Source organism: Pipra filicauda, unplaced genomic scaffold (genome assembly GCF_003945595.2).
Source record: "Pipra filicauda isolate LSUMZ 115617 unplaced genomic scaffold, ASM394559v2 scaffold629_size504944_pilon, whole genome shotgun sequence".
Taxonomy (NCBI): Eukaryota; Metazoa; Chordata; class Aves; order Passeriformes; family Pipridae; genus Pipra; species Pipra filicauda.
The window spans coordinates 1-17,830 of record NW_024104786.1 but is presented as its reverse complement, the minus strand read 5'-3'; the positions used below and the strand labels follow the sequence as shown (position 1 = coordinate 17,830).

Below are 17,830 nucleotides of genomic sequence, written 5' to 3'. Positions count from 1 at the left end.
GACACGGCCCCACATACCTGAGTGGGACACAGCCCCACACACCTGAGCTGGACACAGCCCCGCACACCTGAGCTGGACACAGCCCCGCATTACCTGAGCTGGACACAGCCCCACACACCTGAGCTGGACACAGCCCCACACACCTGAGGGGGACACAGCCCCACACACCTGAGCTGGACACAGCCCCACACACCTGAGCGGGACACGGCCCCGCAGCCCCACGCGCGCGGGGCAAGTCCAGATGTGCTTCCAGCTGCCCACGGATTCCTGAGCGCTGCGTCAGCGCCCAGGGCGAACTCGGCACAACCTGCCTCCTGCAGGAAGAGATTAGCGACCAGGTGAGGCAGAGGGAGGCAAACAGACCTCCCCAGGGGCACATGTGCAGGGAGGGAAGGGATGTGGGAACGTGACTGCACCGCCAGCCCGGTTCCGGGGAGCACCGAGGGATGCACCGGGTGCTGCTCCCTGCTTGGGAAAGTCACAGGGTGGTGGGAAACCTGCTCGGGTTCCTCCTGATGCTGGAAAAATCACTCCTGCACGAGCGGGATGGGCCTTACCTGTGGACAGGCACAAACTGCTCGGGCTACAAGAAGCGGGACCAGCCCGTGCCCTGCAGGAAGGGGATTCAGCGGAGATGGCCGGGGGTTTCCCTCCGAGCATCCCTCGCACTGATCGGCACTCAGGTGAGGCCAGGAGGGGTCAGGAGGCCGATCCCCCCCCCCCCCCAGGTCTGCAATTCCCAAAGCAATTCCCAGCCCCACCGACTCCCTTCCCGGTGGTCATAGGCCTTGGGAACTTTGCCTTATTTTTGCCGTGAGGACTAGGTGTGACATGTGTCGGTCACACCCCGCTGCTCATCCCCAACTGGGCTAATGGGAGGCTCGGTTTCGAGTGCTCGCTCCGAATCAAGCAAAACAGGAACTTCAGCCCGGACCTTCCCCGGCCGGGCGCGCTCCCGGTGCCCGCAGCTTACCCCGGGCTCTCGGCTCTATTCCCCAAGGGCTTCCCAAAGCGCCAGACTCAATCCCAGTGCCGGGATAGTCCCAATCTACCCGCGTTCCCCCCCCCCCCCCAGCACCTCTCCCCTCTCCCTCAGCGTTTGCCCCCAGAGCGAGCGGCCAAACCCCCGCTTCTCCCCCCCGCGGGACCGAGGCGGGGCTGGGGGCGGCCGGGGGCCGGCACACAAAGGCGGGGGCTGCGCCGGGGCGGTCCCGGGGCGCGGGGCTCCATCCAAGGCTCCTCCTCCGCCGCCGCCGAGCCGGGGATGCTGCGGCCGGGCCGGCACCGGGAGCCCCGCGCAGCCCCGCACCGCGCCCAGGACACGGCGGCCACCCGAGGTGGGCACGGGGGACACGCGGGGGGCACCGGGGAAGGGGGTCGTGCCCGGGAGCTCCGGGTAGGGGGACGAGCGGGGGCGGAGGCGGCGGCGAAGCGCCGCGGGACGTGCGGGGGAGCTCCGGGAAGAGGGATGGGGGTCCGGGAGGACCGGAGGGACCAGGAGGGGCTGAGCTGCGCCGGGGGGGACTCCCCGCACTGCGATCGGGGCGCGTCTCTTCGGGGTGAACCCCCCAGCCCGGGTGCCCCGCAAGCCCCTCTGCCGGGCACGGGGCGCGGGGTTCGGGCACGAAGGGTCGGGGAGGCGGCTGGACTCGCCCCCATCGCCGGCTCGCATCCCCCCCTGCCCGGCCGGAGCCGCCCGCGGCTCCCCCGGGGCTCGGCTCTGGCTTTTCGCTTTCCCTCTGAAGTCTGGAAAACTTCTTTTTCGCACGGCAGCGAGAAAATTCTGCGTGTTCAGCACCTCGGTGGTGAGGGCTGCCTCGGGTTACAGCGTCCCCAAACTCCCCGGGAAGGGAAAGGAAAGGAGCGGATGCCTTTGGTTTGCTGTCATCAGCACGGAGCCACCCCGGCAGAGGGGCTGCGTGCCCGTGCAGGGATTCTTTGCCGCCGGAGCCCGCGGGCGTGCGGGCAGCGCGGGGCGAAGGAAGGGGATGAGGCAGCGCAGGGGATGTGCCCGGCGTGGGCATCATCGGGCACCTCCGTGGGAGATGCCAGTTGCGCCTGGATGCGGCATCATCCAGGTACAGACGGGGATCGCTGGAGGGGGCTCAGCCTTCTCTCGGGTGCGCAGCGCTGGCTCTGGCGATGTCCCCTCGCCGTGCAGGGGCTGTGCCTGGTTTCGCAGGCAGGTGAAGGCGTGGGCGGGGGGGTCAGTGCCGCGCAGAGCCCGCACAGCTCCCGGGGGTGCCCGCGCGGCTCCGGGAAAGCCGGGGATTAATCTCGCCCTTAAAAGCAGCGCTGGAGAGCTGCCACGGCTGTGGCAGGAGTCAGCTCCGGGCTGTCGCCGCTCACCCCGCTGACGCTCTGCCTTCAGCGCCAGAGCCGCACGGCCCAGCGAATCCAGCGGGGACCAAGCGCGGGGACGGGTCTCGGGCTCGGCTCGCGGCGCTCCTGTCCTTGCTCAGCCGGCTGAGGAGTATCCGTCCTGCTGTCTGTCCGAACAGGCCAGACACCTGCCTGGGCTCTGCAGAGATCACCTTACTTTCTCTCGTGCTTCAGGGGTCTGTGGCCACAGGGCAGGTCCCCAGGGGTGTGGCAGGAGGGTCCCACACAAGTGGGACCAACGGGCCCAGGACTCTGGTGGAGCCCTGACAGCTCCCATCCAGGTATGCCCACACACCCCCTACCTGGTACCACCGCGTCCCTGCTGCACATCCCTTTCTCCCCGGGCAGTTTGCATTTGCCTTCCCCTGTCCCGTTCTGCCACCACCCCCCTGGCCCCCGTGTCAGCTCCTTCCAGCAGTGCCGAGCCCTCCCTGGGCACCTCCTGCCCCGGCAGAGCAGCGCTGGGGGGGTTTCTCTCTCTGGTGCTCACGAGTGGGGCCTGTGACCTCCTTCCACGCGTGCCTCGCTGTGCTCAGAGGGACCAGCCCCTGACCCATTTTCCCAGGCAGGCCTGCGTTTCCATGGCTGTCCAAATTCCCTCCCCAGAGCCTGTTTTCCGCACTGGAGGCTGCGGCAAGTGGAATATGAGCCGGGGAGAAACTCCTCGTGAGCCTCCACTATCTCCCATCGCTCCAGACACTGATTAACCTCCCTTTGAAATCCCTGCCAGGGCAGAGCCCGTCCGGCTGCTCCTCGCCTGGTCCCAGCCTCCCACGCCAGCCTGGCTGTGCCCTGTCACACACCATCACACAGCTCCCCCCCGTGTGCCCAGCTCACCCCTACACCCCCTGCCAGGCTTTCCCGGGGGCTGCAGAGCCCCCCGAGAGCCGCCCTGCCCGCTCAATTAATCACCGGGGCCATTAATCGGCGGGACAAAGGGCTGGAAGCGCAAAACCCTCGGCGCGATCAGCCCTGGGGGGGCAATTCGTGGCAGCTGCCCAAGCACCCTCGGGGACTCGAGCGCCTGCTCCGGGGATGCTCCGGGGATACTCCGGGCTCCCGTGGCCGAGCCCCCCCGCCCTCGGAGCCCCCCGGCCGTGCCCGTGGCCCTCCCGCTGCCCTTGGCACCGCAGGCTGCTAAATCGGGCTCGAGCCGTTCCCTCCCACCCGCCCCTTAGTCACTCTTCCCTGGCAGGCGGCGCTGGCAGCGGGTGGGAGGCGAAGGGATGCGAGACTCGGGCAGGAAAAACGAGAGCTCCGGGAGAGCCAGGCTCCTCTGCGAGCCACAGAGGTGGGCACAGGGATTTCCAGGGCAGGATTCCCGTGCCCAGGGTGTGCAGGGCAGACCCTTCCCCACCCCAGGTTTGGGCAGAAGGAGGGGGGGTGTCTGTGCTGGCCGCGGAGCAGGGATGGGGATGCTCCTCCATCCCGCGCCTCCCTTGCTCTGCTGGTGTGTCCTCAGCCCTAAATCACTGTTTTGCCCCTCTCTGGGAGCCTCTGTTTTGCGGTGGGCAGGTCCAGTCATGCTCGGGTGAGCCTCAGGTGAGGCATGTGCAGCACGCAGGGGTGGGCAGAGCGGCCACTCTGGGTGCAAGAGGCAGCAAAACCCCGGATCATTGACCTGCTCTCCTTGAGACCACTGAGAAACAGCTCTGGCAGCCAGAGCTGAGCTCCAGGGTCCCTCCCGGGGACACTCAGTCACCCACGGACGGAGCTCAGTGCCTGTGGTACAAGGTGCTGCGTGGACAAGTGTGAAAACGTAGTAGCACTGCAGCTATTCCGGGAAACTGCTGCTAAAACTGGTGCTAAAACTGGTGCTAGAACTGCTCCTAAAGCAGCCCAGGCTGGCAGAGACAGGACCATGGCCCAGCACGGCTCCATAACAGAGCCACGAGTGCCACCCATGCCCTGCACCCCGAGCTGTGGGACCTTAATCCTCCAGCACTTCACCCTGACAGGAAACTCAGAGGTTTTTTTCCCCCCAGTCTCCCCCCTAAGCCCTGACTTGCGTGTTTTTAAGTATTTCTTTCTCTTGGGAGGTCTTAAAATCCACCCCCCTGCCTCGTTTCCTTGGTGTTCCATGTTTGCCAGCTGCCCCTGGGTTTGCTGCTGTGGCTTTTTCCCGGGAGATGCAGAGGTGCAGGAGCTGTGGAAGGGGCAGGATGCAGGGAGGAGACACCAGAGCAGGGAGGGCAGCAGTGGCAGGACCCCAGCGGACAGTTTCCATCAGGGATTAGTTAAAAATAGCCGGGAATGCACAAAGATCTGGCACGTGGCTCGCAGAGACTCTCCTGCACAGGGGTTGTTTGCTCACGGAGAGGAGCCCCACCAGGAGCAGGAGGGCTCAGCTGGGTGAACAATTCCCAAATCCTTCGTGGGAAGCGCTGAGTGTGCTCAGAGGTGGCCACTGCCCGGGTTTGGGGAGGCAAATCCAGGGGCAGGGGCTGCACAAGCTGTGCTGGGGCTCCTGCTGGCTCCTGCTGGCTCCTGCCAGCCCTTGGCTGGCTCCTCTCAGCAGCATTCCCAGCCTGTCCTTCCTCTTCCTCACAGGCAGGAGTTTTCCTCCTGGGCTAAAAGATCTGCCTTTATCTCCTCGTGGCAGCACAGAGGCCTCTGAGGAAGCAGCTCCCTCCAGCAGAGGGTAGCAATGCCTGTGCACGCTCCCAGATAAGAGGATTTTTAATGATTTACAGAAGAGCCTCATCCCCTGAGCCTCTGACTTGTGGAGGATGGAGCATCCCTCCCCACTGGGCACTGGCAGTGCTCGGCTCTGAGAGCTGGAGGGGAGCTTTCTGCCCTCTCCCTGGAAAAGCAAAAGCCTCCCAGACGTCTCTCCAGAGATCCCAGGAGCTGTTGCCATCGCTGTTCTCTCAGTTATTCCACGTTTCCTAGATGCAGAGCCGTGGATTTGGCCACTTGCCTAAGCAAAGATAACCCTGTCAGAGGTTCTAGCTCAGGATGCCAGTTGGAAAGAACATTTAGATATTTAATTGCCCTTTTTTTTTTCAGCGAGCCAGCAGCCAGGACTGTCTCCACAGACCTGCTCCTCCGAAACCCAAGTGCCTGTGTTTAGCTTTTTTAAACAATTTAGCGACGTCTCTCTAAGCCAGTTAGGGATGATCTCCTTTAAAGGTTAATTGAATATTCCTTGCAACTTTGATGTACATTTCTCTGTTGAGAGAATTGCTCTATTTGGCAGCCAGGCATTAAAGGGGTGGTTTTCACCAACGGGCCAAGTCTGAAAAATAGAGGAGGAGGAAAATAGGAAGCGAGAACTGAATTTGTCTTGTTGTTTTTTGGGTTTTTTCCCCCCTTCTGCTGCTGCTGCTGCATTGAAGCAGAGCAGGGGTAGGGAGGTAACAGCCTGGGAAACAAGAGAGGGAGCTGAAGGCTGAGGGGACAGCAGCAGCAGATGCTTTTGCAGCAAGGCCTGAGATTGCAGAAGTTGCCTTTTCTCAGCTCCCACCTCACTGAGCATCAGGCAGGGGAGGAAATACCCACATTTGGACAAATCCAGGGTGTAACTGGTATCACAAACAGGGAAGGGCAGCACAGAAATAATCAGGTTTGGAGCTCAGCTCTGTGAAGTCAAGCCTAGATTTGACACAGAGGTTGGTTTGCTGGAAGATCCTTAGTTCCTACCCCAGAGAAGTTCTTCCTCTGATACTCCCGGTTTTCCTAAGGGTAAGGAGAGGGATTGAGGGGTTTCAGCTGCTGCCAGGGCCGGTTATTTCCCCTCCTGTTTCTCAGACAGTCCCCAGCCTGTGATTTCAGGAACATGCCCCAGCCCAGCCCCTGGCTGTTCATGTCCTCACCTCCCTGGCCATCCCCAAAGTGAGGGAGAGCAGGGCTGGGCACCCTGGCAGGGCTCCTGGTGCCCCTGAACCCAACAAGGCTGAGAGAAACCCGCTTTATGGTCCCCCAGACGCAGCAGGGAGGTGCCAAAAGTGGCACCTGGAGGAGGTGAGGGAGCAGAGAGGGGACCCAGCTGGGCAGCCAGGGAAGGTGGGCTGGGCAGTGTGGCCACCAGGAGCACGGGGGGCAATGCCAGCCCTGCTCCTGGCTGCTTTTCAGCAGCCTGGGAGAGGGGGAGAGACAATAAAAAAGCAGGAGGATTGCAAACAGAGCCCTGTCTCCATGGCAGCCTGCGGCACCGCTTCTAAATTTTCCCTGAACGTGGAGAGGATGCTTTTCTCCCCTGTGTGATCCTGTGGGGGGTTTTGCAGCAGAAAGAGCCTTAGCCCAGGTGTTCCCTGGTGCCTGGGGAGGTTGGTGGCTTGTGGAAGGATCCCTTGGTGCTCCCATCTTGTCATAACCCGGGGGAAACGCTCTCTGGCCCTCATTTCACCCGTGATTAGGGGGACGGAGGAAGACACGTGCAGAGCCCGTGGAAGCAGCAGAGCTGGGAGGAGAAGTATTTGGGGCTCATCTCGAGTTACACCAAGTCCTGGCTATTTTTAGCCGCACAGAACAAAGCCCTTCCATCAGCTGGACCCCGGGGGAGGTGCAGGGGAGGCAAACCCAACACCAAACCCAAGAGCACCGGGCGCGGAGCTGGGGCTGCACAGGCAGCAGTCACAGGGCCCAGGAGGGGATGCACAGAGAGCCCCTGAGCTGCCCAAAGCCCCCCAGCAGGCAGGGTTTTTGGGTGCCCAGCCCTGGCAGATTGTGTGGTGCGAGGTGGGAAATGGATGCACGAGGAGGGGCCCGGCGGCTCCGAGCTCAGCTGTCGCCCACCCCGGCACCACCTGCCAGCCCCAGACGGCTCCCAAAATAACCAACCCCGGCCCCCTGCACCTGCTGCCTCGCAGGGATGGGCCACCCCAGGTGGGACCTGCTGGGAGGTGTCACCTCTCCCCCCCAAAAAACCCTCCCCTGTCAGCAGAGGGGGTCCTGCCCCGCTGGGTGCTGTGGCTGTTCCCCCGTGGATCTGCTGGTCCCCGGCGTGGGAGGGGAGTGAATTCACCCGTGAGGAGGTGGTGGCCGTTCCCTGGTGACAGTGTCACCACCCAGGTGTGCTCGGCCAGACCCCGAACCTGCAAAAAGACAAAAGCAGGAGGGAGCAGGAGCGGCATTTCTGAGTTCCCAATTAGCAGGGCTTTAATTGCAGTATTAGTTGCTCATTAGTGGGAAAAGCCAGATGCTGGGAGGAATTAGCTAAGCTGAAAAGATCTTTCTCTCCACCCCAGGAATATTTAACTATGTCTCATACAAGTGTTTCCTTTGTCCCCGGAGCATGACTGATATGACTTGTGTGGGTGCCGTTGAATCACTGATGAGCTCCAAAATCCCTGTGACAGGAGGCTGCTGGCAGGGGTGGGAATAAAACTGGGGAGATCTGGGTGGCACAGGTAGGGTTTGGCATGTGGTTGGGAGCTCTGGAGGGCCCTGCAGTTAATTTAACCTAAAACAGAGGGGGAAAGCACTTGGGCTCTGGGCTGAGCAGGGAGCTGGGAATGCCACAGGCAGGACTGAGGGTGACCTGCAGAAATGTGGGGTGTCAGGAGAGCAAAGAAGGGCTGCAGACCAAGCCAAGGTGGATATAACAGGGAGGACCAGGCTCCCGGGATATTCCCACTGTTCCCTGCTGATGCTGTGCCTGCCCCCAGCGATGCCCGTGGGAACAGCCCCTGTCCGAGGTCAGACAGGGGCAGCAGGGGAGGGCCTGGGGGGTCTGAAGCCCAGCTCCTCACAGTGCTTGGCTTTCCTTGCCCCTGGAGCTGTTTAATCCAAACTGCAGCTCTCTGGGGAGAGCTGAGGCCTTTCAGCTCCAGAAATCCCTCCTTGCTCGGTGCACAGCCACACTGGGCTGGCTCAGGAAGTGATGCTCACGCTGGACAGCCTCCAGTGGGCTGGGCAGGGAGCAGCAGCTTCCCAAACAGCCCGGCAGTGGCACCAGTCCAGCTCTGACCGCTGGCTGGGCTGGCAGGTGGGAGCAGGAGGGGCAGGGGATGATGTTGTGTCCCCCATCACCACACTGCTGGGTGACATTCCGAGCCCGAGGGTCAGTTCAGAGAATCACAGAACGCCCTGAGCTGGAAGGGACTCAAAAGAATCAGAGTCCAGCTCCTGGCCCTGCACAGACACTCCAGCAGCCCCACCCTGTCCCTCAGAGCGTTGTCCAAACCCTCCTGGAGCTCTGGCAGGTTTGGGGGGCTGTGCCCAGAGCCTGGGGAGCCTGTTCAGTGCCCAACCACCCTCTGGGGGAAGAACCTTTCCCAAATATCCAACCTGACCCTGCCCTGACACAGCTCCAGGCGGTTACACCTCCCCAGCCCAGCCATGACTTCCCCATGGGCTGGAACTCCCCACTGGCTTCTCCTGGGAATAAACAGCTGCTGGCTGTGGTTGTGACCTTTCAGCCACCAGCAAGGTGGTTTGTCTCACTTCTACGTCCCTCTCGGGCTGTGGGACAGAAGGAATAATAATCCAGCCCTCTCCCAGCCCGTGTGTTTGCTCAGAACAGCTGCCTGGGCAGCGTTTGCTGCGGAGGAAACACGAGGCTCTGCAGAAACGCAGGTGTTGGGAGTCACAGGACTCTGCTGACACCAGGTTTCTGAGGGTTGAGCAATCGTCCCCGGGCAGGGACAGGAGCCTCTCCCTGCTCGGCCCCAGGGGAGCGGTGGGAGCAGTGTGGGAGCAGGAGCAGCACGGTGGGTGTGGAGCCCAGACCCTCAGAGCTCGCCCTGCCAACGTGATTCACTGTTAATTTGAGAAATTCCTCTCGTTCCAGGACTGGCTTCCCCAAACAGTCCCACCTACATCCTCCCAGGGATGATTTCACCCTGCTCTCCCAGCACAGCCACATCCCTGGGCAGGAGCGGGGCCTCCGTCGCTCCACGCAGGGAAGGGAAGTGCCCGCAGCTCCTCCAAGCCCTTCCCAAAGCTGATGCTGGATTCAGCGCTGATTCCTGGCTTTTCCAGCAGGAGGAAGGGTGACACAAATGCCCTTGGCCTGAGCCACCCTCGGTGCTGCCGAGGGGCTTCGAAACTGAGGCAAATTGCCTTTTTCCGCCTTTTTTCCCCCCACTGAGCGGTTGCACCTTCGCCTGCAGGGCCTGCAGCAGGATGACCGGCTGCCAGGGCGCACTGGCAGGGCCTCGGCACGGTCCGGGACCGCCGCGCTGGCACGAAGCCCACCCGACCCCCTGCCAAAGGCAGCGGCGGCTCCTCTAACAAGCGCCAGGCGGGGGGTGTGAATTCTCTCGCTGTTCATTGAAACAACATTAAGTGTGATGGACTCCCGGGCTATTAGAGTGGATGTAACGCGTAATTGAGGCTGGTTTATTCTTCCTGTCGAGTGTCCCCCTCGGCCGCGGGCAGATCGGGGCGGAACACATGGTGCGCGCTTTGTGCTCCATTCACCGCCCGCCTGCCATCAAACCGATCCCGATGAATGACAATGAAGGAGAGGGGACAATGGCCCGCGGTGAATGGGAGCCTTGTCGTGGGGCCCCGAGCCACAATTGAGCACCACGGGCTGGCGCCTGCCCGGGCAGGCTCTGAATTGCCCCCCATTAGCGCGGGGAGGGGGGACCATTACGGGGAGGGGGCAAGGTCGGCGCTCTCCAAACCCTTATTGCTGCCATTTCTTTGGAGACCGAAATGAGCAGGTTTTGGAGAGCCTGGCTCCAGCTGGGCACGGGGAGGGCAGGCAGGAGCTGGGGCGGGGACGGGCAGATGCTCGCACAGCCCAGGCTGGACTCAAAGCATCAGTCGGATGCTCCACGAGGCGCGTGCGGGGCTTTTCGCCACAGAAATGCCCACATTTCCCCCCAGGGCCGCATTCCTGGTGCCTCAAAGACCCGAATCACCGCGTGAAACGGGGGCACATCACCTGGCAGCGATCGAGGGAAAGAGGAAGGAGGCTGATCCCGGAGCCGGGCTCCTGGCAGCTGCTCCCTGTGTTATCTGTGCCTCTCCCAACAAACACCCAAATGTGTGGGAGCATCTGCACAGAAAGGATGAATAATAATTCGAGAGGGGAAAAAGAGTGGGCGAGAGATTGCAGGGAAGAAGGAAGCTCTGGCGTTCCGAAAGGGGGGAAGAGCAGGATCAGCAGGGAGCGAAGTGACTCCGCGAAGCCCGGCAGGAAACGAGGGCTCTTTTGCGAGGGTGACCTGTCGGGGAAGGTGGAGGGAAAGCTGCTGCCTGAATTCTGCAGGGGAGAGGGAAAAGCCTCAAAGAAAGCGTGCTGGGAAGGAGATAAGATTAAATTCCTGCAGCCCATTGAGGAAGGAGGCGACGGGAAGGAGCTGCTCTCCCACGTGCAGGGAAGGCATGACTGGGATGATGAGATGCCATTCATTTTTTCCCCCCTCTTCCTGCACAGGCAGGAGTGGGAGCATCCACGTGCTCAGCCCCGATCCCGTGGGTTTAACCCACACTGCCTGAGTGTTTGTTGGGGGGTCTGTCCCCCCAGGAGCACCGCGGGTCCCCCCCACACCTCCCCACTTCACCTGGGGGGTGGGTGACCTGCAGAGCTCCCCTCCCAGCCTGACTGTTGTGTGATTCCGGGGTTTTGTTCACAGCCCCTGAAGGGCCGCGGTGCACAGACACTGCTCTGGGGGGCCGGGCTCGTGCTGCCGCCCCCCCGGCCCCCTCCCCACCGCGGCGCCGACAAACGAGCCCGGAGGGGCTCCTTTGCTGAGCGGGAGGAGAAGGCTCCTGTCTTTTCTGGCTTTCTCTCCCCGCTAATTGATGAGTGACGCTAATTGATGAGTGACGGGGCAAATCGCGGCTCAGGGTAATCACATTTAGCGCGGAGAGCCCGGCGGGGCTGGGGCTGAGCCGGGGGGGGGGGCTGCAGCGTTTGGCTTTGGGGACAGAGCCAGGCTGGTACGGTGACATTGCCACCGCAGTGCCCGGGCTGGGGCACCCCCCGTTTTCATTGCCTGCACTCTCAGTATCACTTACTTTTCATTTTTTACCCCCAAACCCGTTTTACACTTTGCAGCAAAGCCCGACCCGACCCAACCGTGCCTGTTGCCGAGCTTGCAAACCCCTTAAAAATACACGTATGTATCCACACAGCCAAAGATACCTGTGTGCACGTAATGACTGGGTGTGGGTTGGCTCAGCGAACTGATCTGGCTCCCTGAAGAGCCACCCGGTCACTGGGTGTGATGCAGGGAAGATGCCAATGTGAGGCTGAACAAGGAGGGGGACAAGTCTGGTCCCCCTTTTAGAGGTCCCCCAAAAGCTGGAGCGGGAGCCTGTGCTGCCTCCAGAGCCTTCCCCTTCCTGCAGACATTGCCCATGAATTCCAACTCCTCCACTGCTTTCAAAGTGTTCATTTTTAAGTGGGAAGGGGGAAGGAGAAGAAAAAGAGGTGCCCAACCCTCTCAGGCGTGTGTGGGAGGGCTGGGATTGATTGAAACACCTCCTGCCAAGAGGCTGGAAAGTCCCGGCTCTCCCTCCCTGCATTTCTGCATTTCTCCTTTCTCCTGCAGGCACCCAAAAACCCAAGGGCACATCTATCCGAGGGGACAGAGAGCCTGGAATTCCTGGAGCAGCAGCTCCACGCAGCCTGAAACCTCTGGTTTAAGGGATCGAACCTCCCCCCCCCACCACCTCTGCCATAGGTGCCTGTAAATACACCCGGGTGTAAAATATGTGTCAGCACACCAGGGCTGCTCCCTGGCACGTGTTGAGCCCTGCCTGGGGTTGCTGTCACCGCAGTTGGCAGCTCTGCTGCCTCCTGTGCCAATGATCCCCTCCCCTGCGGCGATTCCTGCCCCTCCCTGCCCTCTCTGCCTCTTCCCCTGCACGAGTGAGGGAAGCCCAAAGTCATTTATCACCTCTCACACATCAGCATCCCGGCAGCAGCTCAGGCCTCGGTGCTTGCTTACTCCTCCTAATCCCCCCAAAATGGATTTAGGGATTAGAATGGTATCATCTGCCTCTCCAGGACTTTCCTTGGATACTTAATCAATCTGGGTCCTCGGGGTGTGGAGAAAAGGAAGCAGCTGAAGCTGAGGGGTGGGCACAGGTCGGTGTTGCCCTGGTTTTGGGATGCAGAGGGGCTGGCACTGGAGCAGGTGTAAGGCAGGACATATCCAAGAGTGGGAAACACGCAGGAGTGACTGCCTGGAGCTGGAGGATGAGGACGCCCTGGCACACCCCCTGCACCACCCAACCCTGTGCCACTGCCAGGGGACACTCTGAACCCCCAGGATTCCTGTTTGGGTGATGGGAGCTGGGCCTGGGGTAGCTCTGGAGAAGAGCTGGATCACACAGTGCCAACACTGGGAGCTCTGAGCTGTTCCAAAGGAGCAGGAATGTCTCCTTTCTGCTCATCCTGTGCCAACAGGATTTAACTCATTTGGATTACGTGCTTTCCTCCTTTCTCCCCCTAATTACCTGGATGGAAGGTGGATCTCCATTAGAGCCCTGGCTCTGGGAGCCAAGAGCCACAAAGGCCACCAGGAGCTGGGGGTTTATTTTCTACATCTTTTTTCCCCCCAGCAGAGAGAGCGAGCACAGAGCCCCCCATCCCTCTGAGCCCTCCTCACAGCACTCAGCACACACACGAGGCCTCTCCTCCTCTGAAGTGCTGCACAGACATTAAGTGTAATTAAACCTCACAGCTTCCCTTTTCAGGCAGGTTAAGAGGGGCACTGAAAACTGGAGAATCAGGGGGCACAGGCTGGTGCAGGAGAGGGTTGTGACTGCGGCTGGTTGGCAGGAGATGAGATCCATCACGTGCAAAAAGCAGAAGGCAAGGGTGCTTGTTGAAATTATGCCTCTTAGGCACCTAAAAATCACTACAAACCCCTTTTCCTCCTCTTGTCATTTTAGAGACTCCTGTAGAGAGCCCTCCTGCTGTAACCTGCAGCTCCTGACAAGCCCCCTGGGCGTTGGGCAGGATGCCCCTGGCCATTCAGGAGTTGTGGCCTGGAGGACTTGGGCAACTCGTGGGAGGCTCCTGGAACCATCCCTGGGCTCAGGGAAAAGTTCTGCTCTTCCCTGGGTGCCACCCTCCTTCCCACGGGGCTGGGAGTGGGGGGATCAGCCCCAGCAAACATCCCTGTCCCTTCACATGCCCGAGGGGCAGCTGGTCCATCTGCACCCACCCCTGGGCACACAGGGGAGATGTGCACAGAGGTGCCCTTGGCACAAACCCTGTCAGCACTGGCATGTGCCCAGCTGTGCCTGCGAGGTGTGCTTAGGGCAGAATTGTGGAATATCCTGAGCTGGAAGGAGCCACAAGGATCAGAGTCCAACTCCTGGCCCTGCACAGACACCCCGACAATCCCACCCTGTGCTGAGAGCATTGTCCAAACACTCCTGGAGCTCTGGCAGGTTTGGGGGGGCCGTGACCAAACCCTGGGGAGCTTGTTCAGTGCCCAGCCACCCTCTGGGGGAAGAACCTTTCCCTGAGATCCAGCCTGACCCTGCCCTGGCACAGCTCCAGCCCTTCCAGGGTGCTGTTGCTGCTCACCCAGAGCAGAGATTGGAGCTGCCCCCGCTGAGCTCTGCCCTCGGTGTCCCCTCTCACCCAAACCCCACCTTTGTAGCATCACCCCCCGCTCCCGTGGCCGCTCCTGACCCGCTGTCTCTGTGTCCCCAGACCCGCCGCCGGCTTTGCTATGAGCTCAGCCGGGCCCTGCCCCCGCCGGGACCAGCATGGGCAGCGTGAGCAGCCTCATCTCCGGGCACAGCCTGCACAGCAAGCACTGCCGCGCCTCCCACTACCGCCTCCGCAAGCCCTCCCACCTCAAGAAGCTCAACCGCTACTCGGACGGGCTGCTCCGCTTCGGCTTCTCCCAGGACTCCGGACACAAGTCCGGCTCCAAAAGCAGCAAGAATGAGGACTTCTTCTACATCAAGGTCAGCCAGAAGTCCCACGGCTCCCACCGGGACTACACCTCCCTGGCCGGAGGGGAGCTGGGCCAGGCTGGCGGCAGCAGCATCGACTTCGGGACGCCCACGCCGCAGAAGCTGCTGCCCTTCCCCAGCCAGCTGGAAGTGGTTAGTGGGGGGAATGGTGGGAGTGAGGGGTGCCCCACTGGGCCCCATCCATCCTCGGAGGGGGTGCAGGTCCCACGGCAGGGCTGTCCTGGCCGTGGTCCATGAGATCAGTTTGGGGTGGGAAGCAGGAGGAGAGGGGCAGCAGGGAGGTGCTGGGGGCACTGTGCCACCCTCGGCTTTTGGGGACTGGGCTCAGCAACATGATCCAAAATCGTGCCATGTGATCCAAGGCACACAGACCCTTTAATTCCCAAACACACCCTTCATCTCCCAGCAGAGGCATTTTCACCCATCAGCATCTTCCCGAGCTTTTGGCCCTCGAGGGAGAGCGGAGCTGTCCCGCCGTGGGGGTCTCGCCCCTGGGGACAGAGGGTGTGGGGGGGGACAGATGGCATTGTTTGGGTCTGTGCTGATGGTTTGGGTCTGTGCTGATGGTTTGGGTCTGTGCTGACGGGCTCTGCTCTCCCCCAGGGTGTGGACAAGCCTCCTGCCCGTCCCACCGCCTTCAAGCCGGTGCTGCCGCGCTCGGGGGCCATCCTGCACTCCTCCTCCCCCCCTGAGAGCGGGGGGCACCTCCCCCCGCCCCTGCACCCCCCGGAGAAAGCCAAGGAGCAGGAGCTGAAGCCCGTGCTGTGCTCGGGGGGTCTGTCTGACTCAGGCAGGAACTCCATGTCCAGCCTCCCCACCCACAGCACCAGCAGCAGTTACCAGCTCGACCCCCTCGTCACCCCCATGGGCCCCATCAGCCGCTTCGGGGGCTCTGCCCACAACATCCTGCAGTGTGCCATCATCCAGGACAGCAACATGATGAGCCTCAAGGCCATGTCCTTCTCCGACGGGGGCAACAAGATCCTGAACCCCGGCAAAGCCCCTCACCACCACCACGGAGCCGCGGAGAAAACCGCCTGCGTCCGCTCGCCCATCTCCACCGACGAGTCCACCATCCAGGAGCTGGAGCAGAAGCTGCTGGAGAGGGAGGGGGAGCTGCAGGAGCTTCAGTCGAGCTTCGAGGAGAAGGAAATCAGCTCCTGCCAGGCCTACGAGGAGAAGCAGCGGCGCTGCAAGGAGGAGCTGGAGGGCCTCAAGCAGAAGTGCAACAGCAAACTCAAGCAGACCTCGCAGAAAACGCAGCGCACGCAGCAGGTCCTTCACCTCCAGGTCTTCCAGCTGCAGCAGGAGAAGCAGCAGCTCCGGGAGGAGCTGGAGAAACTCATGAAGGAGCAGAACCTGCTGGAGACCAAGCTGAGGTCCTACGAGAAGGAGAAGACCAGCTTCGCCCCGGCGCTGGAGGAGACGCAGTGGGAGGTGAGTGGCACCGGGGCACCAAACCTGGGGCTGAGGGTGCCCAGAGCAGAGTGTGAGTGTGGAACGGGGCAGCTTTGGCAGCAGCAATAGATGGAGCCCTTCTCCACCTCTATTCCTGCCTCCCAGCAGCACCACGGGGGGTGCAGGGCTGTGGGATGTGGATGTTAAACCCAAGGAGTTCTGTGAGCTGTAATTGAGGCTCTCACCGCCCCTCTTAACCCCTCAGCCCTTCCCATCATCCACGGGAACAGCCAGTGCATAAAAACACTCAGTCATTAAAATAACCTGGCATTTCCAGCCTCCAGCACAGGGTTTTCCAGCTGCCTGCCCCAGAGGAGCAGTAAAGCTGCCTTCCCACGTGGAAATAGGAACTACTTGGACTTGCCACGGCCATTTGTTAGAGAGCAGTAAAACCTTCCACTCCCTGCTTGAGCTTAATTTACTCACTCGTTGGGTATTGCTGAACAAAGGGCGTTAAACTGATGAAAATCCCGAAGTTTATGAATAATTATTTTTAATATTAAGTACAACTAATCATCCTAATTAAATTAATTCTAAATCAAGAGAAATAACTGCAATTCGGTGTCTCCACACGCTGAGCCCCAGCTGTGCCCAGCATGGCTCACACGGGGCACTGTGTGTGCCGTGGGCTGTCCCCTGACTCGGGCTCTCCATCCCTGCCCACAGGTGTGCCAGAAATCCGGGGAGATCTCCCTGCTGAAGCAGCAGCTGAAGGAGTCCCAGACGGAGCTCAACACCAAGACCACCGAGATCCTCGGCCTGAAGGCGCAGCTGAAGGAGGTGAGGGCGAAGATGGAAGGGCTGGAGATGAAGACCCAGGACCTGGAGGTGTCCCTGCGCACCAAGGCCATGGAGCTGGAGGTGTGCGAGAACGAGCTGCAGCGCAAGAAGAACGAGTCGGAGCTGCTGCGGGAGAAGGTGAACCTGCTGGAGCAGGAGATCGTGGACCTGCGCACGGAGCTCGCCGTCCTCAGGGAGCAGCTGAGCGAGGCCCGGGAGGGGCCCGGGCCCTGTGCGGGGCTGGAGGAGGCCCAAGCCCTGCAGGGCGAGGTGGAGAGGCTGCGGGCAGAGCTGGAGGCCGAGCGGGACAACAACGAGCAGATGACCTCCGGCTTCCAGCACGAGCGGCAGACGTGGAAGGAGGAGAAGGAGAAGGTGATCCACTACCAGAAGCAGCTGCAGCAGAGCTACCTGCACATGTACAAGAGGAACCAGAACCTGGAGAAGATGCTGCAGCAGCTGGCCGCGGGGGAGGACGGCAAGGAGCCCATCGAGCTGGAGATCCCCGGCGCCGACGTGCCCTACGAGGACATCATCGCCACCGAGATCTGAGCCGGCCCTGCCCTGCCCTGCCCTGCCCTGCCCTGCCTGCAGCTCGGGGCAGGTGTCCCTCCCGGGGGGGACACGCTGCCCGTGCCTTGTACAGTCCAGCTGAGCCATGTATTTATCCGGGGGGCTCCCGGCCCCGCTCCCTGCCCGTCCCGGTGCTCCCCGTCGCCTGTCGTGTTACAGAGGTGAACAAGCAACTCGTGCCAGTGGTGACGTGCCAGCAGCTCCCCCCCGCCCCGGCAGTGCCCCTTCTGCCCCTGGGAGGACTGAGGAGCCGGCGATGGGGTGGTCAGGGAACAGGAACTCAGCAGATTAACTCCCGTCGATGCACAGCGCCCGAGGGGTGCTCTGCTCCAGGCTCGGAGGGATCAGGGCACAGCTCCGGGGATGGGGACACCAAAACTCCGGGGAATGGGGACACCACGGTCCTTCCCACTGCCTTTGAAGGGAATCAGCCACAGCACACGTCCAGCTCCCTGCAGGAAGCACCACGCTGCTCTCACACCTCCTCGCCCTTCTCCGTCAGTGCCAATCCCAGGGCGCTGTGGGACCACGGAGCCACCTCCTGCCACTGGCACATCCACTGCTCCCACCCTCGGGCCACTGCAGTGCCTCAGGAAGGACCCCACCTGCACCCCCCCAGCGGGTTACAGCCAAAACCCACCGAAATCTCCGTTCACTGAAGGGCACAGCCCACCCTGCACCCCCCCTGCACATCCCTGGGTGAGCCGTGGCCAGCCCAGCACTCCCTGGCGTCCCTTTCCCCAGCTGCCAGGCAGCAGCTGGATTTCAGAGCTAGGAGAAGTGTCCCAGCCACAGT

General features: G+C 61.6%; 1 protein-coding gene across 3 annotated transcripts; it reads left to right on the top strand.

The window, feature by feature from the left end:
- The first annotated feature begins 1,233 nt into the window (after nt 1-1,233).
- LZTS1 (leucine zipper tumor suppressor 1) lies at nt 1,234-17,111 on the top strand. Of its 3 annotated transcripts, none has more exons than XM_027717471.2 (4): nt 1,234-1,337; nt 13,955-14,355; nt 14,827-15,660; nt 16,348-17,111. In XM_027717471.2, the coding sequence occupies exons 2-4, from the start codon at nt 14,011-14,013 to the stop codon at nt 17,011-17,013; spliced, it is 1,845 nt and encodes a 614-aa protein (XP_027573272.1). In that variant the 5' UTR covers nt 1,234-1,337; nt 13,955-14,010; the 3' UTR covers nt 17,014-17,111. The 3 variants fall into 3 exon arrangements, with proteins under 3 accessions (XP_027573272.1, XP_039244196.1, XP_027573273.1); XM_039388262.1 differs by lacking the exon at nt 1,234-1,337 and adding an exon at nt 1,611-2,078; XM_027717472.2 differs by lacking the exon at nt 1,234-1,337 and having other exon boundaries at nt 13,830-14,355.
- Nucleotides 17,112-17,830: the final 719 nt, after the last annotated feature.

Excerpts from the sequence above, each read along its gene's own strand:
- LZTS1 (XM_027717471.2), top strand. The coding sequence starts at position 14,011 with ATGGGCAGCGTGAGCAGCCTCATCTCCGGGCACAGCCTGCACAGCAAG. Across the intron at positions 14,356-14,826 it reads TCCCCAGCCAGCTGGAAGTG|GGTGTGGACAAGCCTCCTGC; the intron begins GTTAGTGGGGGG and ends GCTCTCCCCCAG. Across the intron at positions 15,661-16,347 it reads TGGAGGAGACGCAGTGGGAG|GTGTGCCAGAAATCCGGGGA; the intron begins GTGAGTGGCACC and ends CCCTGCCCACAG.